The sequence below is a fragment of the Petaurus breviceps genome, unplaced genomic scaffold (genome assembly GCF_028583685.1).
Source record: "Petaurus breviceps papuanus isolate PSGF00001 unplaced genomic scaffold, PetGlider_PUasm1.0 37, whole genome shotgun sequence".
Classification (NCBI taxonomy): Eukaryota; Metazoa; Chordata; class Mammalia; order Diprotodontia; family Petauridae; genus Petaurus; species Petaurus breviceps.
Genome location: NW_027186296.1, coordinates 27,506,219 through 27,522,821, shown reverse-complemented (window position 1 = coordinate 27,522,821; position 16,603 = coordinate 27,506,219). Strand labels below are relative to the sequence as shown.

General features: G+C 38.8%; 1 protein-coding gene across 1 annotated transcript in view; it reads right to left on the bottom strand.

The window, feature by feature from the left end:
* POLR2M (RNA polymerase II subunit M) overlaps positions 1 to 7,414 on the bottom strand; it is a 28,952-nt gene extending 21,538 nt beyond the window's left edge. The window contains exon 1 of the mRNA XM_069098147.1: positions 7,161 to 7,414. Coding sequence (XP_068954248.1) covers positions 7,161 to 7,261 — 101 coding nt within the window. The 5' untranslated portion in view covers positions 7,262 to 7,414. The remainder of the gene's footprint in view (positions 1 to 7,160) is intronic.
* Positions 7,415 to 16,603: the final 9,189 nt, after the last annotated feature.

Sequence of the window (16,603 nt, the reverse complement as noted above, 5' to 3'; positions counted from 1 at the left end):
GACCTAGAGGGCCACATGTGGCCTTGAGGCCCTGGGTTCCCCACTCCTCCTTTAAAATATTTTAAGTCTATCACTATCATTGGTTGTTTGTTGTCCTTTGTTGACCAAAATCACATCACTATGCTAGAGTCAAGTTACAATATGTCCTACTATGGCCGATCAAACCAGTATAAGCTCAGAATGTTCTACCAAGCTAGGGCACAGATAGTCCATGTGAACAACTGAGGTGGGTTCTTGAAATCTGTGCATCTCGTGTTTCTTTTGAGCCATTTCAATCCTGCTTTGCTCATAGAGCTCAGCACCTTCTCTGCTGAGAGCATCCTATGCTGGGTGGTCCTGTGCCACTGTCTCCCATCTCACACAATCAATTCCAAAGTTCTTCAAAGGGACCTTGTACCACTTCTTCTGACCACCATGTAAATGCTTGCCCTGTGTGAGCTCCATAAAATAGTCTTTTTGGCAAGTGTACATTCTGGCCAGCCCATCAAAGTTGTGTTTGCTGAATGTTTGAATGCTTGGCAGTTTAGCGTCAGAAAGGACCTCAGTGTCTGGTATCTTAAGGGCCCAATTTCACAAATAGTTCAGAACACCAGTTTCTGTCTAGGGAGATCAAACTACTTTTATGTCCTTTCAGTGAACGTTCCCAAGACACACATCCCCTTTTCCTCCTCCTTTTTTTCCTCTTTCTTTTAGAAACCTCGCCTATCCTGTTTTATTTCCTATTCCTTCCACTTAACATAGAATCAATATCATCTAAACCTAAATCACCATCACCAACCTCTCTCTTGATTTTGAAGTCCATTTTCAATTGCCCTTAGGATGCTTCCATTTAAATATCCCATCAGCTCAGACTCAGCATATCTAAAACCAAATTCTTTGTTTGAAACAGAAAACAAACTTTCCATCCTGACTTTCTTATTATAGTTAATGATACCACTATTCTCAAAACTTGGTTATCTTCTATTCCTCCCTCCACTCCAGACACAATAAGTAACCTAGTCCTATCAATTCTTTTTTCTTTTTTTTTTTTTTACAAATTCACTTTCTCTTTTCCTTCCTTTCTTTACATTCCATTGAAATCACCAAATTCCTATAGAGCCTCACCCCCTTCCCACAGCCAGATCAGACCCCAGAGGACCATAATATACCTGGCCTACTAAAATAATATCTCATGTCTTTACTACCAGACTTCCACTCCTCCAATCTTTTCTTATGTCACATTAATCATCATCCTTCCAGCCCTTAAAAACGAATCACTAAGCTTCTGACCTTGGCTCCCTTTTCTATTTTCTTCCTACATCCTCTCCCATAACAATCTCATCCAGCCACTCCAGTCTTCAGTTATCTCTACAGAAATGACTCTCCAACATACATCTCTACTTCTACCCATCTCCCAGAATTATTGTCATGTATTTCCAACTGCCTATTAGGCACTTCTACCTATAATTACCAATATCTCAGCATATCCAAAACAGCAACTGCTTCTTTTTTTTCTTTTTTTAAGCAATCGGGGTTAAGTAACTTGCTCAAGGTTACACGGCCAGTTATTTCTGGGTGTGGTGCTGAGTATCTGAGGCCGGGATTTGATCCAGGTCATCCGGACACTGGAACCGGTGCACTTACTCGCTGAGCCACCTGGCCGCCCCTAGCAACTGCTTCTTAACAGTTCTTTTTATCTCCATTTCCTTGTTTATGCCACTGCCAAAATGATCTGCCTAATCCATAAATATGCTCAAAAATCTTCAGTGGTTCCTAACCGCCTTCCCAATAAAGTTTAAAATTGGTTGCAGGAGCTCAAGAACATTTATAATCTGAATCTACTCCATCTCTCCTGCTTCATCTTATATTAATATTACCTTCCCTCCAGACTATCTCTATGCCCCAAATATGTCCTTCACAACTTGGTGGTTTTGTTCATATAATTCTTATGCCTGGAATACTCTCCCTTTTCTTCATCTGATGAATTCCCTTGTCCTTTAAAGGCACGATTCAAATGTCCCTTTATTCAGGAAGCCTTCCCTGATTTTAGACCTCACATAGCACTTCATTTGCAACTCTTGATTGTTACTTGTGTTATACTGCTCTCTAGCTCTAGAGGTCAACCATTCCATTTCTGGATGGCTCTAATTGTAAGCAAGTTTCCCCTAATAGTAAGGGTAAATCTTCTTCTTTGCCACTTCCATTCCACTGTCCTCTGGCGCCAAACAGAAAAAGCCTAATTACACCTAAACATGACAGTATTTCAAATATTTGATGATAATTATTATGTTCCCCCAAAATCCTCCTTTTCTCCAGGCTAAATATCTCCACCAAGATGGAAAATCCAGCAGGCAGATGGTGATGCAAAGTTGCATTTCATAAAAGATAGATACAGAGAGAAAGATATAGATATAATTTTTCCCCAAGTATATGTAAAAACAATTTTAACATTTGTTGTTTTTAATTTTGAGCCCCAAATTCCCTTCCTCCTTTTCTTCCTTCCCCTTTATCAAGAAGGCAAGCAATTTGATAGAAGTTGTACATATGCAGTCACACAAAACATATTTCCACATTAGTCATGTTGTGAAAGAAAACACTGACCAAAAAAGTTTAAAAAGAAGGTAAAAGAAAAAGTATGCTTCGATCTGCATTCAGACTCCATAAGTTCTTTCCATGGAGACAGAAAGCATTTTTCATCATAAGTCCTTTAGAATTGTTGTGGATCACCGTATTACTGAAAACAGCTAAGTTATTCAGAGTTGATCATCATACAATATTGCTGCGACTGTGTACAATGTTCTCCTGGTTCTGCTCACTTCACTTTGCATCAGATCATGTAAGTAATGACAGAGATATAGATATTGTCTGTACCAAGATGAAAGTTGGATCCAGGGGAATGGATGAGATTATCCAAGGAAACAGATAGAAAGAGAAAAGCAATAAAAGGCTGACCCCTAAGGAATACTCATTCTTAAGGGCATTAGGGAGAATCCTATACTCCATTGTGACCCTGTTGCTTTTTCAACTCAATGACAATGGAAAAGAAAGGTTCTACCATATTGGAAAGGATCTGAATATACTACAAGTCACAGACTGTGTCTGATATCTGAGAACCAGCCTAATTAAGTACAGAGAAAATTGTTACCAGTAGTATGGTCATTAGGTAATAAATTTACCTGGCTATGATAACCCATGAAACAAAGAAAAATTCAAAATGAGTTTCAGTATTCTATCACAGCTCCCTTCTTCTGTGATGGTTGAAAAGAAGGCAAAGGCTAGAAACACTTTCCTAAACGGGACTTAGAGAAATTTGATGTCTTATGTAGACAGAGACACCAGGAAATTTTTGTCCAGAGCCCAATAAGATGGTCTAATGTACTGAGGGAACCATCTAAAAGTTTTCATGCATGATGGTTTGGTTACTTACCTAAAGTGTAAAGAGGTGACTTCTAATTAACCCCACATCCCTAATCTCTATAAGAAGAGTCCCACAGGGGGCGGCCAGGTGGCTCAGCGAGTAAGAGCACCAGCTCCAGTGTCGGGATGACCTGGGGATCAAATCCAGGCGCAGATACTTAGCACCACACCCAGAAATAACTGGCCGTGTAACCTTGAGCAAGTGACTTAACCCCGATTGCTTAAAAAAAAAAATAGTCCCACATGCTCTGGAATTGCTGTTGGAATTAAATTTTCCTTCTGAGTTAGAAGTTTGCTTTTCTTTTTCTTTTAAGTTACTTAAACCTTCTTTCTGTGAATGGGAGTGGAAGGTGATGGGCTAGGGGGGAGGTAGCAGAGGAGTAGGGGAGGAGGGAATGAGGATGGGAGGAGGAGGGGAGGGCTAAGAGAAGAGGAGAAAACAAAATGTCCTAGACATTCTGGGTCCCAGAGCCAGTCTGCAAGGACCAAGTTTGGATTCTCACCTGAGGGTGAGTAAATGATTTCCAATTGATCCTCAGGCCCTAAATGCCTGTAGGGAAATCTCCATGTGGTCTAAGTAAAGTAAACCAGTAAAAAGTTAAAAAAAAAAAAATAAAAAAAATTTAAGACAAACTAGCTTTCCTCAAAGTATGCTTCTTTTTTTTTTTTTGGTAGTCCTTTTCTCTATTGCCTTGTCACATATTGGAGGAAAGCTATCTTGAACACCAAAAAAGACACCTGTTAAGTATTAAGCAAGAAATAATTTTTGGTAAACTTTGGAAATGTTCCTCATTTGCTGAATATAAATAACTCTATATTTGTAAGCTACTGTGATTTTTATTTTTACATGTAGAACTGTATTAGTGTCACAGTGACTCTTTCCTGTATGGCCCAGTGGAGGTGAAAGGGCCATGCTTATTCAGTCTGCATACAGAACTGTTCTGGATTGGAGATAAAGAAAATGTGTTAAAAGTAACCCACCTATTTTGATGAATGCGGACATTTTTTTTTTTTTTACACAAGGAAGAGTACAAATCTTCCTTCATTCAAAAGGCATTGCATTAGACAGGCAATGCAAGCCTCCTCCTCTTTCATACATGGCTGCATTTGAGTTCAAAAGACCTTCTATAAGACTCTCTCTGTATTTGTTCTAACATCTAAATGAAAAAGTACCAGAAAGACAGGACTTGGAGAACTTTGAAAAGGTCAGAATGGCAAGCTATGAGAGGTTCTGGAGTCAGAATCTGCGGTCACTAAAGCCCAGTTCACCACCCCAGACTAACAGTGCTGGGTCATAAGAGCAAGGGAGCAACTCTACCTGTTAGTTATGCCAAATCTGGAAGTGAATGTAGGGGGAGGGAAATGCTTTGTAGATACTACATTAATTTTGAGCCCACTCTCCCCAGGGACCAAGTTGATAGAGAAAATATGCTTCCAGGGCCTGGGGGTAAACATTTGTAATTTCTATCCTTGTTTCATCTATAAAGATAATATTCTTTTGTAAATGCTAAGGAGAAAGGGAGCATAAGGAGAGAATCATATATACACACAGGCACCCTTGATGAAGATATAAGAAAAAGTAGGATTCCACAAACTATATACATATATATATATATATATATAATACACACACACACACATATATTCTATAGTAGAATACATCTGCACACCTGAAAAGTCACATAAGTGAGTTAAAGGTCGAAGTAGAGAATACAAGATCCTATTTAATATGTATCATTATTGGCTATCCTCCAGTAAACTACCTTCCATGCACCTCAAAATTATATAAGATCCCTTGGAAAAGATCCCTTTGTTCAATCAACCTCAGACTACTTAAATTAAGCAAGGTATAAAACAAGACAGGTTCACAAAAGGAATTCCACTACTGTTACTAGGATGGCCAGCAAAAGTCCCAAACAAAAAAGCATTCCCTAGAGATAAGGAGGTCCTACGACTATCTACAATTTGTAGGTGATGCTGTGCCAACTGCATCAAGTCCTGAAACACTACATTGAGATGAACTCTCTCGGGGTCATAGAACTGGTAAAAGTCTCACGTGGATCCAGGTCTTCCCTACTCTAGCTCTCTACCTAGAGTTTAAATGTAAAAGGAACATCCTCCTTCCTTCCATTCTGCCTATCGACATTCTACATATCCTTTAAAGGCCATGCTTATACCCCACCTCCTCCATGAAGCCATTTCTGAACATCACAGCTAGATAAATCATTAGCAATAATAAGCTAACAATCACTTCTTTTCCTATCTCCCAAGAGCACTTACAGCTCTACGGAGCATGTCACTCCCTCTACTCAATAAACTCCATGGTTTCCCCATTACCTCTAGGCTCCTATACAAACATCCTATTTTAAGCTCTTCACAACCTGGCTCTGCTACTTTCCCAACTTTATCAGACATTACTCTCCTGCTTCATGTACTCCTTGGGTCCAGCCAAACTAGCCTTCTTGAAGCACTTCCAACACATTTTTGTCTCCCATTTCCATGCCTTTCTACAAGTTGAACCACCTCCCCCCCTCCAAATATATACTCCTTCCTCACCACCTCCAGGATTCCCTAGCTTCCATCACATTCAGCTCAAATATGAATTCTTTTCTAATTCCCCTACTGCCCTTCTCCCACTAATTCTGGGTAGGTAGGGGGAAACCCTTTCATTCTGCATATTTTTCACATATACTTATATGTGTACATATAGAATAAAAGCTCTTTGAGAACTTTCACTTTTAAAGTCTTTGTAAATGGAAAACCTCCCCAGAAGACCACTGCCAAATCTCTCCAGTTTTTGGTTCAATTTGTTTTTACTGTAAAATAGGGGAATTGGATTCAGCTGGCCTCCAAGGTCCTTTTTCAAACCATAAAGCTAAGATTCCTGGCACATCAATAACTTAATAAATGCTTAATAATACCAGTGCACATGTAGACAGCATTATACTAAAGTGCTTTAGAAAAATCTCATTTGATCCTTACAACAACTTTGAGAGATAGGTGTAATTATTCAGCATTTACTTACTTTTGGCAGTATACTCTCCTATGTATGTCTCTCCATTTGAATAGTATCTACCACCACCCCATCCATATGCAGAGAGAGATAAAGATGTCCCAGTGTTTCTTTGTAACATCTGGCTTCCCACTCCCAGCATAGTCTGGCTGAGTAACAATAATAACTTTAAGGTTCTCAAAGTGATTTATAAATTTCACCTAACTTGATCCTCACAAAAAAACTCTGGGAGGTAGGTGTTATTACGACCCCCATTTCAGCTGAGGAAACTGAGGAAGAGACGTGAAGTGACTTGTCCAAGGGTCACCCAGCTGGCTGCGTTTGAACTCAGGTCCAGATTCAAACAGCCTAAGAGAAGGTAAAGGATGAAGCACTTACATGCTACTGTGGAATCTTTATTTACCTTTATATACCATATTTATATATTACTATGTAACCAGGCACTATGCTAAGGGCTTTACAATTGATCTCAACTGACCCTCACAACCCTGTGAAGTAGGTGCTGATATTGTTCCCCATTTTACAGCTGAGGAAACTGAGGCAGACAGGTGAAGTGACTTACCCTAGTCACCCAGCTAGAAAGTGTCTGGGACCCCATTTGAACTCAAGTCCAAAGTTCTAGCCCCAGCGCCCCGTCGCTGACTATTTGAGGACCTGACTTCGTGAAGGGTCAGCCGAAGGGGCAGGTAGGTGGCACCGCCCCTCTGGTCTCCCCGGCCAGGACCCTCCCACCTCGCGGCCCCGCACTCACTCGTTCTGCAGCAGCTTCTCCTGTCGACCCAGAATCTCCCGAAGCTCCCCCAGGCTCCGCTTCCGGAGGTCCTCGGCGCTCCCGGGCGGCGCCAACGACATCCTGCCGGAGAGAACGCCAGCTGGGCGGAGAGCCGCAGCAGCCCGAGCCTGCTGAAGCTACCAGGCCGAAGGCAACCACTAGCCCCGTTCACTGGGGAGCGCCATCTTGCCGGAAGTAGTCATAGGATTCAACACCTGGAAACTTTATTTATAACGAGGGCCTGGACATGGACAGAACCGAACAGCCCACCAGACCTCAGGCGAGACTAAGGAAAGAAAAGGAAAAAAGAGAGCGCGCAGGCGCAATCAGGCCCACCCGAACCCTGGGAACCTGAGGCTCCTGGGAGTGTTTTGGGATTGTGACTTGTAAATTAAGGATCTGAGGTTGCGGAGAGGAGTGTCAATGCACGTGGGCCGGATTTAGGATGGCCAGATTGCATTTAGAGCTGGAAGGCTCTAATGCCTACAAGTCGTCTTGTTCAACCTCCTTATTTTTACAGATTAAAAAAAAAAAAACACAAACACGAGCCCCAGAGAAGGTCAGTGACCACTACTAGCCCAAAGTCACGGTCAGAGCGAGGATTCGACCCAATCCCCGAACTCCAAACCCAGTGCTGTTTCTTCTGCCCCCGGGATACCTCGCTTCTGCATCCCTTTGCATCTCCGAGGGCCTAAGGAGCTTTACCTGTCAGAGGCGGCCTCTTCTACGCTAGGGTAAACCTATGGAATCAAATGCCGGCCCTGGAAATTTGACATTGAATGTGTGCTCTCATCATCTCCCTCCCATTGTGACAGCGTGTATTACCTACGCTGGCCCTCCCCGTCTCGAGAGCATGGATACCTTTGCCCGTGTTAAAAAAGTGTTTTGGTACAAAGGTGATTTTAAGGCAGAAGGAGTTTAGGAGCACGTGCAGAAACTAAATAGGTCACATGAGGATTGCATAATGTAGTGGCAGGTGAACGGGTCCTGAAGCCCTGGTTTCAGCTCCCATTCATGATACGTCCTTGGACAAGTCTCACTGATCTACACAATTAGCAGAATATAAATTTCAGACAGGATCACTTGCCTGCGTTGGTAAAAGGAATTTCTCCACCCAAAAGTTCCCTGTACCAATGAAATCACAAGTCCGGTCTCATTTATGTAGACCTTTGTAAACTTTGGAGTGCTGTCCTCAAAACAACCCAGTAAGGTTGTAAGGTGCCTGTCTCTTATCATTCCCAGTCTGCAGAAAGGAAACTAAGGAAAAGATAGGTTAAGTGACATCGAGTATGTGACAAAACCCAGTCTACAAGAATTTATTAAGCATCTACTATGTTGGGGGGGAGAGATAAAAAAAAGTCACTGCTTTCTAGGAGGTCACAATGTAAAGGAGAAAGAAATATGCAAATAATATAATTATATATATACATATAACTATATATAGTATATTTATTTATACATATATTATTTATATTTTATATATTATTACACATTATATATTTTATATAAATATATGATTATATGTATATAATTATATATATAACTATATCTATAGAGAGAGAGAGATAAATAGGACATAATCAAAAGAGGAAAGGCACTGGCATTAAGGGAATTGAGGAAAACCTTTCTAGAGAAAGTAAGATTTTAGCTGGGACCTGAAGGAAGCCAGGAGACAGAGATGAGAAGGAAGAGCATTCCAGGCATTGGGGACAGTTAGTGAAAATGTCTGGAATTAGGAAACAGCAATGAAGTTCAGTATACAGAGTACACAGCAGGGAGTGAGGTGTAAGAAGATTGAAAAGATAGGCTATGTAATGAGGGACTCTGCATACCAAACAGACCATTTTTTATGGGAGAGGAGAGGAAATGCACATTTATATAACACCTGCTCCATGTATACTAAAAGCATGTTGCAAATATTATGTTATTTGATCCTCACAACAACCTTGCAAAGTAGTGTGCTGTTATTATCTCCATTTTAATTTGGGGAAACTGAGGCTAAGTGACTTGTCCACAGCTAGGAAGTATCTGAGATAGTATGTGATCCCTCAGGTCTTCCTGACTTTCAGCGCAGCTCTGTATCCACAACTGCCACCTTGCTGCCTCATTTTATTTGATGACATTTGATCCTGGAAGTGATAAGGAACACCTGGAGATGATTGACTGGGGAGCGGGCAGCATAATCAGAACTCTAAGGAAATCAATTTGACAACTGAATCGAATCTCCTGATTCCAAGTCCAATGAGGCTGTGGAAACCACTTGTATAGATTAATAATATTCCCTGCAAGGGTATAGATACAATCCATCCTACTTCTGCAACCTGTGCTTGAATTGTTCTAATCTTCCTATAAATCCACAGTAGGAGGTAGGTGTACATCATCTTGGGGCCTTCCTCTGGGTTTCTTAACATTTAGATGAACAGAGTACAGAGTGGGGGCTCTTTCAATATAATGGAAATAACACTGGAATTGGAGTCAGATTAGATGTAGGGTTCTAATCCCACCTTTGATATCGCCCCATTCTGACAATGGACAGCAAATAAACACCAAATGAAATTCCATTGGATGAATATAGGTCGTCTACTACATACAAGGCACCAAACTGTACTAGGAATACAAAGAAAAAAAAATTATGAGAGTTTTACACACTGGGGGGGGGGGGGGGTGGAGGAGGGACAACAAATGCACTAACAGTTAAATACCAGGTAATTTGTGGAAAGAAACAACCTTAATTATGAAGGATCAGGGAAAACTTAATAAAAAGATAATACCCCAACTGAGCCTTAGAGGAATACAAGGACACCAGGAGGAATAATGGGTATTAAAAGAAGGCATTCCAGCCACAGGCTGATGCAAATACATGAAGTATAAGATAGAATGACAAGCAAAAGGAAGAAACTAGTAGCAATCTGGGTTGGCTGGAAAGGGGAAAGGGTAAGTTTGGGGGAGAAAAGGGCTAAAAAAGATTAATTGAAGCCAGACTTAAAGGCCAGGCTAAGTTAGAGTTTACAATATATATTGGGAGAAAATTAGGGTACTAGTAAAGCCTTTTGATCAGGAAAGTGGGATGGCCAGACTTTTGACTTAGGAAAACTATTTTGGCAGCTGTATGGAAGGCAGTTTGGAGAGGGGTCCAATTGGAACCAAGTAAACAAATTCAGTGCGCTGTTGTGATTATCTATCAAGAGCTCTTGAACTAGATTGTTAGTTGAGTGGAGAAAAAGGAAGAGATTTGAGATGTATCAGGAAGGGAATGCAACTGGTTAAAAATGAGGGAAAAGGAATCATCAGAGATGACTGAGTTTACAAGCTTAGTGACAGAGAGGATGGTAGTGCCTTGTACATAAATAGAAAAGTTTAAAAGAAGGATTAAGTGTAGGGGAAAGATGATAAGCTTCATTTCAAATATGTTGGATTAGAATTGCCAATGGGGCATATTCAAGTCGAGAGATCCAGCAAGGAGTTGGTAATATGATACTGAAGTTCAACAACAGAGACTAGGGATGGATATTTAGATTTGAGAGTCATCCAAATAAATATGATATATAAATTCATAGAAGGTGATGAGATCACTAAGGGAGATAATATAGACCAAGAGGATAAAAGTGCCCAGGACAGAAAACTAAGGAATATCCACCTTTGGGGTATGTTTGGGTTTTCCCCTGGATGTAATGAGACAAGAATAGGACCACTCTGTTTGTGCAGAGATAACAGATCCATCACAAAATGCCATCAAAAGTCTGGGACTGGGAGTATAGAGGTAGCAAAGGTATGGGCTGCCCTTATGATGGGTAGAAAATTCTAGTAGACTGAGCTAGGGCAATAGGACTAGGTTCACCCTTTGGATTTTGCCTGTCACAAATGACCTAATGTACCACAGTTTCTTCTCCTCTAGGATCTGAAGGAAGTCTGGTAATGGAGGTATTTTAATAGTTGTCCTCTATTAAAGCAGATCTCCCCATCCTCTTCTGAACACCTTGGGCTGCAATTGTCCTCATATTGGGAGCAGGAGTGGAGTGAGGACCAACAGCTATACTAAAGTTTTATCCAGAGAGAAAAAATAGGCACTATGGCATGATGGGAATTGGGCGCCACTATACATGAAGGATTGTGCTCCCTCATAATGATAAATAGGGTTGGGTGCAGCCCCACAAGGGGGCATGTTTTAAGATAAGGAAGATATGGTCCCTAATGCAGAGAGAAATTAAGTGATATGACTCCTGAATAACAAAATTGATTGTTGTCATCTCCTAATTAAATGATTTGTAACTGGCCATATATATATTTCTGTAAAATTTGGATCCAGTCAAAAGGTCACACTTAAGGATCTAGAAGGTCACATGTGGCCTCAAGGCCTCATGTTCTCCATCCTTGCACTAGAGGGTCTGTACTGAAGAGGATTCACATGCATCAGAGATGCTGAATAATTCCACCAGAGATTCCAAGTCTCAGGGTACCAAAGGTATAAGAGGCTCTGGATTTCTAGAAACTCAGACATCAAGAGGTAAGTATTTGCTTCATGTGCAAGGTGTGTTGTGTGTATGCTTCATCCCTAGCCATCTTAGGATGAGACTAAATAGCTGGTGCTAAGTGTGAGAGTTCAGTTCAGACACCAAGGTCAGTAGAAAACAATCCAAAAGGTACAGGAAGAATGGTAATTATGAATATCCCAAGAATGATATTATCAATGTACATCCTAACTGTTATGTTTCTAGATGCCATTAATTTGAAAAGTCAATAAAATAAAAAAACACTTTGTAAAAAAGTAATTCAAAAACAATCATAACTGGAGTTTTCAGCAGTTTTATTTCAGTATAATTGTATTAAATTTTTATAGTCATCTTAAAAAGTAAAATAACATCCTATCATAATAGATAATCATAACCAGTTTGAAGAAAAAAGTCTTTTACTAGAGCAGCTGAAATTGGTATAAGCAGTAGCAGTAGAGATAGCTTCAGTGGTAGAAATATAGAAACACAATGTTGGAATTCAGAAAATATGATCTATTTTATTTGTCATTGGAATTCATAAGAACTGTTATTTATGAATTAAGATGGTTATGTTTGCTTTGCATGAATGCTTTAGCAGCAGATAGCATGAAGCCTAATAAACGAAAGTGGAATATCCAAAGTATACATGAAGAGTTCATTGGCAAGAAAACAGGATTTTCCAAAGAAAACTAAATGTTTTTAATAAATAACAAAACCAAAAAATTCCCAAAAGCATGTCTGCAACATCAAAAGGATTACAAAGTTGCTAAGTATAAAAAAGTTTCATTCAAAAGGAAAAATAGTAATGCTTCTTAACATCTATTGATATTCAAAGTAATGTTTGGTGAATCTTATGTAAACCCACGATGGAACGGTGAATTGGCTGTATGGCTGAAGACCTTTGTGTTCATTTAACTGAGAAACTAAAATGTTCTTAGTTTTCATTTTAAGTGAATAATGCAACAGACACAATCTATTTATTCAATTACACATGCTATGTTGTTGAAACTGATGTTGGATTTTTCTGACTTTAAAAATCTATTGATAGCAATCCTGAATCAAGACATTTTCACTATAATGAATAGAATTGTTTTTACTGGAAAGACAGAATGTGGGAGAATTGTATTGAACTCTGCACGAAAAGATTACAATCAATGTCCAGATGATTAAAATGTGGCCTCTTAGGGAATTTGAAAACATTGCATGCTTCACAGATAATCACTTGTATCAGGGATTCAAGTTGTTACAAGTGTAATAGGGCATGCACAAAGCTGACCTTCTTGCTTCTGTTCAGCCCCTTGGGTATGACAACTCTGAGTGGACTTTGAACTTGGAAGATGATAAACTCCCTGACTGCTCCCTGCTGCCATGTTTGATTCAGCACTCTTGTATCCTTTGAGATGATGAAACATTTATTCACTACTGAACAGGAAGAACTAAAGACTCTAACTTTTGAAACTTCTCTTCTAGACACTTTATCCCAGAAGTCTCCACAAAGTAGTCCTAGAAGCCTTCAAATAGCCCCTTCCCAAGTGTCCTATTTCCTAAACATCTATAGCTGGTAGATTCTGGGGCAGCAATTCCATTGAAACACAGAGCTTAATAAAAGATGAAAAGGTCTGCAAAGAATTTTATAAGAAGTACTTTTCACTATTGAGGAAAATGGAGCTATCACACTTAAATTCTGAAACCACAATCTCAGATATGCTTACAGAGGTAGACATGTCATAAAGAAAATGAAAAGTATCTGTATTAAATCACCTGTATATGGAGGCATTCTGTGCTGGAGTCAACACAATTGTCAAGGTTTTGAAGAATTCATTTATAAGATGTCCAAAGGAGCAGAACATACAAAAGACATGTAGAAAAATGGTAATATAGAAAACAGGTATCAATTTTTTTTCTCTTTTCCAATCTGTATAAATTTTATTAAAAAAAATCTATACGCACATCAAGGCATCATCAGTGGAGAGTATCAGTAGGAAACAGGCTTTTATAAGTAATATTCCACAGTGGACTACATCTTAACCATCACGCAATTAAATAAAAGATGTCAAGGATACAAGATTCCACTTTGATTATTGTGATTGTGTGTGTGTGTGTGTGTGTGTATGTAGCTTTTGATTCAGTAGAACCACTTTAATTGTTCTCTTCCAACAAGATGTCTCCTATACACCAAAATCATGCAAGATTCCTCAAAAGCTATAACAGAAGTAACTTTGTTCAATAATTCTCCAAATATTAATAGTAAGCAAGACGTATATGTTGACATAATCAGGTTGAAGTAAATGACAAACAAGGACCTATGAAAAATGCAGTAAAAATGCCATTAGTGTAATAAATGTATGATAAAAAAATATGAGTTGATCATATGGTGAGTGAGTGATGACCATTGCACAGCCTGCATGTTCTATTAACCTATGTACTTGTAATGTCAAGAGAAATCAAGGAAGATTCCATGTAATCTTTCTTGGAAGTCCTCTGTTCAACTTATGGTAGGATATGGAAAAGAGCCACACAGAATGGGTAGACTCAAATGGATTGTGATCTGCATTGCTGAATGGAATATTTGCACCAACAAGGTCAAAGATTTATTTGAGTATTTTCATATTATCAAATGATCTGCATAAATATTATCAAACTGATTATTTGTATCCATACTAACACATATCCAGTTAGTTGACAGTTTTCAGTATGGCATGTAGGAAGCAGACAGTAGGACAACCATTCACTGTTCCTATCAAACATATAAGTCTTTCTAAAGCTTCCATACAGTCAGAGAAAGAAAAACAGATAAATCAATGGCAATAACGTGATGCTACTACAGCAATTCAAGGCTAACAAAGCATTTTCTATACATCACCATACCAATTTTTAAAGCTAAAGCCTCCTTTGATCAGTCTGAAAACTTTGAAACTACAATTGTATTGAGATTTACATTCTAGCAATATTAAAAACTTCCCTCAATATTCTCTAAGGAGTAGATAGTCATTGCTCCATTTATCATATCCTTTCAAGGGAAATGGCTTCAGAGGGATTTAATTACATTAACAAGTGAAAATCATCATTAAATAGTTTCACCCTTTGTCTTAACTCTAGGTTGGATTGTATGGCAACTGAGGTCTCTTCCAACACTAAAATTTTTGATTCTGTGATAGTCACTCCCATAAAAAAGTAGAGTCAAAATTAACAAAGGTCAAGGTTAGAAGTATGGAGTTTGAGAGCCACTCCTTGTCAGATTCTGAAATCTCATTTCACTAGAGCTTTTGGACATAGGGAAAATTAGTTAATGTGACTGAAGTCTCTACTTACCCCACCCAGCCTTCTTTTTTTTTAATTTAATTTTATTATTTTTCCAATTTATTCCCTCCAAGTTTCCACACTCTTAAAGGAATAACAAAAAAGAAAAAAAAATCCTCACAACAAATCTGCATAATCAAGAAGCAAAATAAATTCCCACATTGACCAGGTCCGAAAATACAGGTTGCACTTTGCATTTTAACTTTATTATCTCTCTGGCCAGAGGTCATCTAGTATTATGGTCTGTCATTGCATTGATCAGAGTCCTAAAACCTTTCCAAGTTGCTTTTCTTTATAACATCTTTTATCATAACATCTTAAATCATCTTTTGTTGTCAGAGGCTACACTCGTAGATTCATCATATTCTCACTAGCTGTCAAATTCTTCCCTTTGGGGCAAGAGACCTCTGGCCAAAGTGGAGAAATACTCTATGGGTGCTTTATGTGTAAAAATGGCTAAATAAATTTTAGCATACTGGTATAACAAAATATTTTTGTGCCAGAAAACTATAAATGTGAAGACAAAAGAAAATTGGGAAATTCCTATACAAATTGATAGAAAGCAAGGTCAGCAAAAACTAGGCTGTATAACATCTTGACTACAACTATAAAAAGATAAAATAAAACAAAGCAAAAGACAGTAGAACTTCAAGATGCTCTTGAGTTGCAAAGCAAACATATTTTGTATTGGTTGTTGATAAGCAGAACAGAAGCAAATGAATTCAGTAGCCAAGTGTTTGTTCATCAATTCATTCATTATGCTTCATTAAATAAGTACTTTATGTAAGATTTTCCTCGTCCTTTTGTATATATATGTGATAAATTGATAACATAATATTTATAATTGGTTTGATAAGTTTATGATAGAAATATTTTATTAAGTGTATACTATGAAGTTTATAACAAAAAAATTTTTTTAAATCTTTAGGCATAAATCAACAAGCATTTATTAAGTGATTACTATGAGTCAAGCACTAGGGATGTAAACGCAAATGCAAACAAAAAGAAAGGCATCCCCTGCCGTCAACAAACTTATATTCTAATGGGAAATGACAACATATGAAAATATATGAAAAGGACAGTGGCAGGGAGGAAGGTCTAGGGCTATGGTAGAGAAGATTGGAGAGTCAGGAGCAGAGATAGGATAGGAGTGAAGGAGTGAGGAGGGTTGAGTACTTCCTCCAAATGGAGGTTCCAAGAGGAAATCAATGAGAGTAGGGGCCACAAGTGCAGAGGGATCTTCCAGTTTGCAGAAGAGGGTGAGAAGTCCTAAGAGTTAGAAGAACTGAAAGAGGAGTGGAAGAGATAGAATAAGTAAATGGAAAGTCCTTTACTTGCTTTAAAAACATCAACTTTATGAGTACAAGATGGGGAAGACAGGAAGCCACTTAACATCCATAGGCTTCATTGTCCTCAGTTATAAATGGAGTTGGAATAGAAGACCCTGAAGGTCCCTTCCAGCTCTAAGTTTATTTTTCTTAGTAATTAAAATGAAAGAGGTGTGGGAATTTTAATACATTGCAAACTTGATACGAGCCAACTTTGAGCTATGACAGTTAAAAAATAGAGGAGAAAAGAAAAAGGAAAAGGAAAGTTAATGTGACCTTGGGCTTCTAGGTGGTACAGTGGATT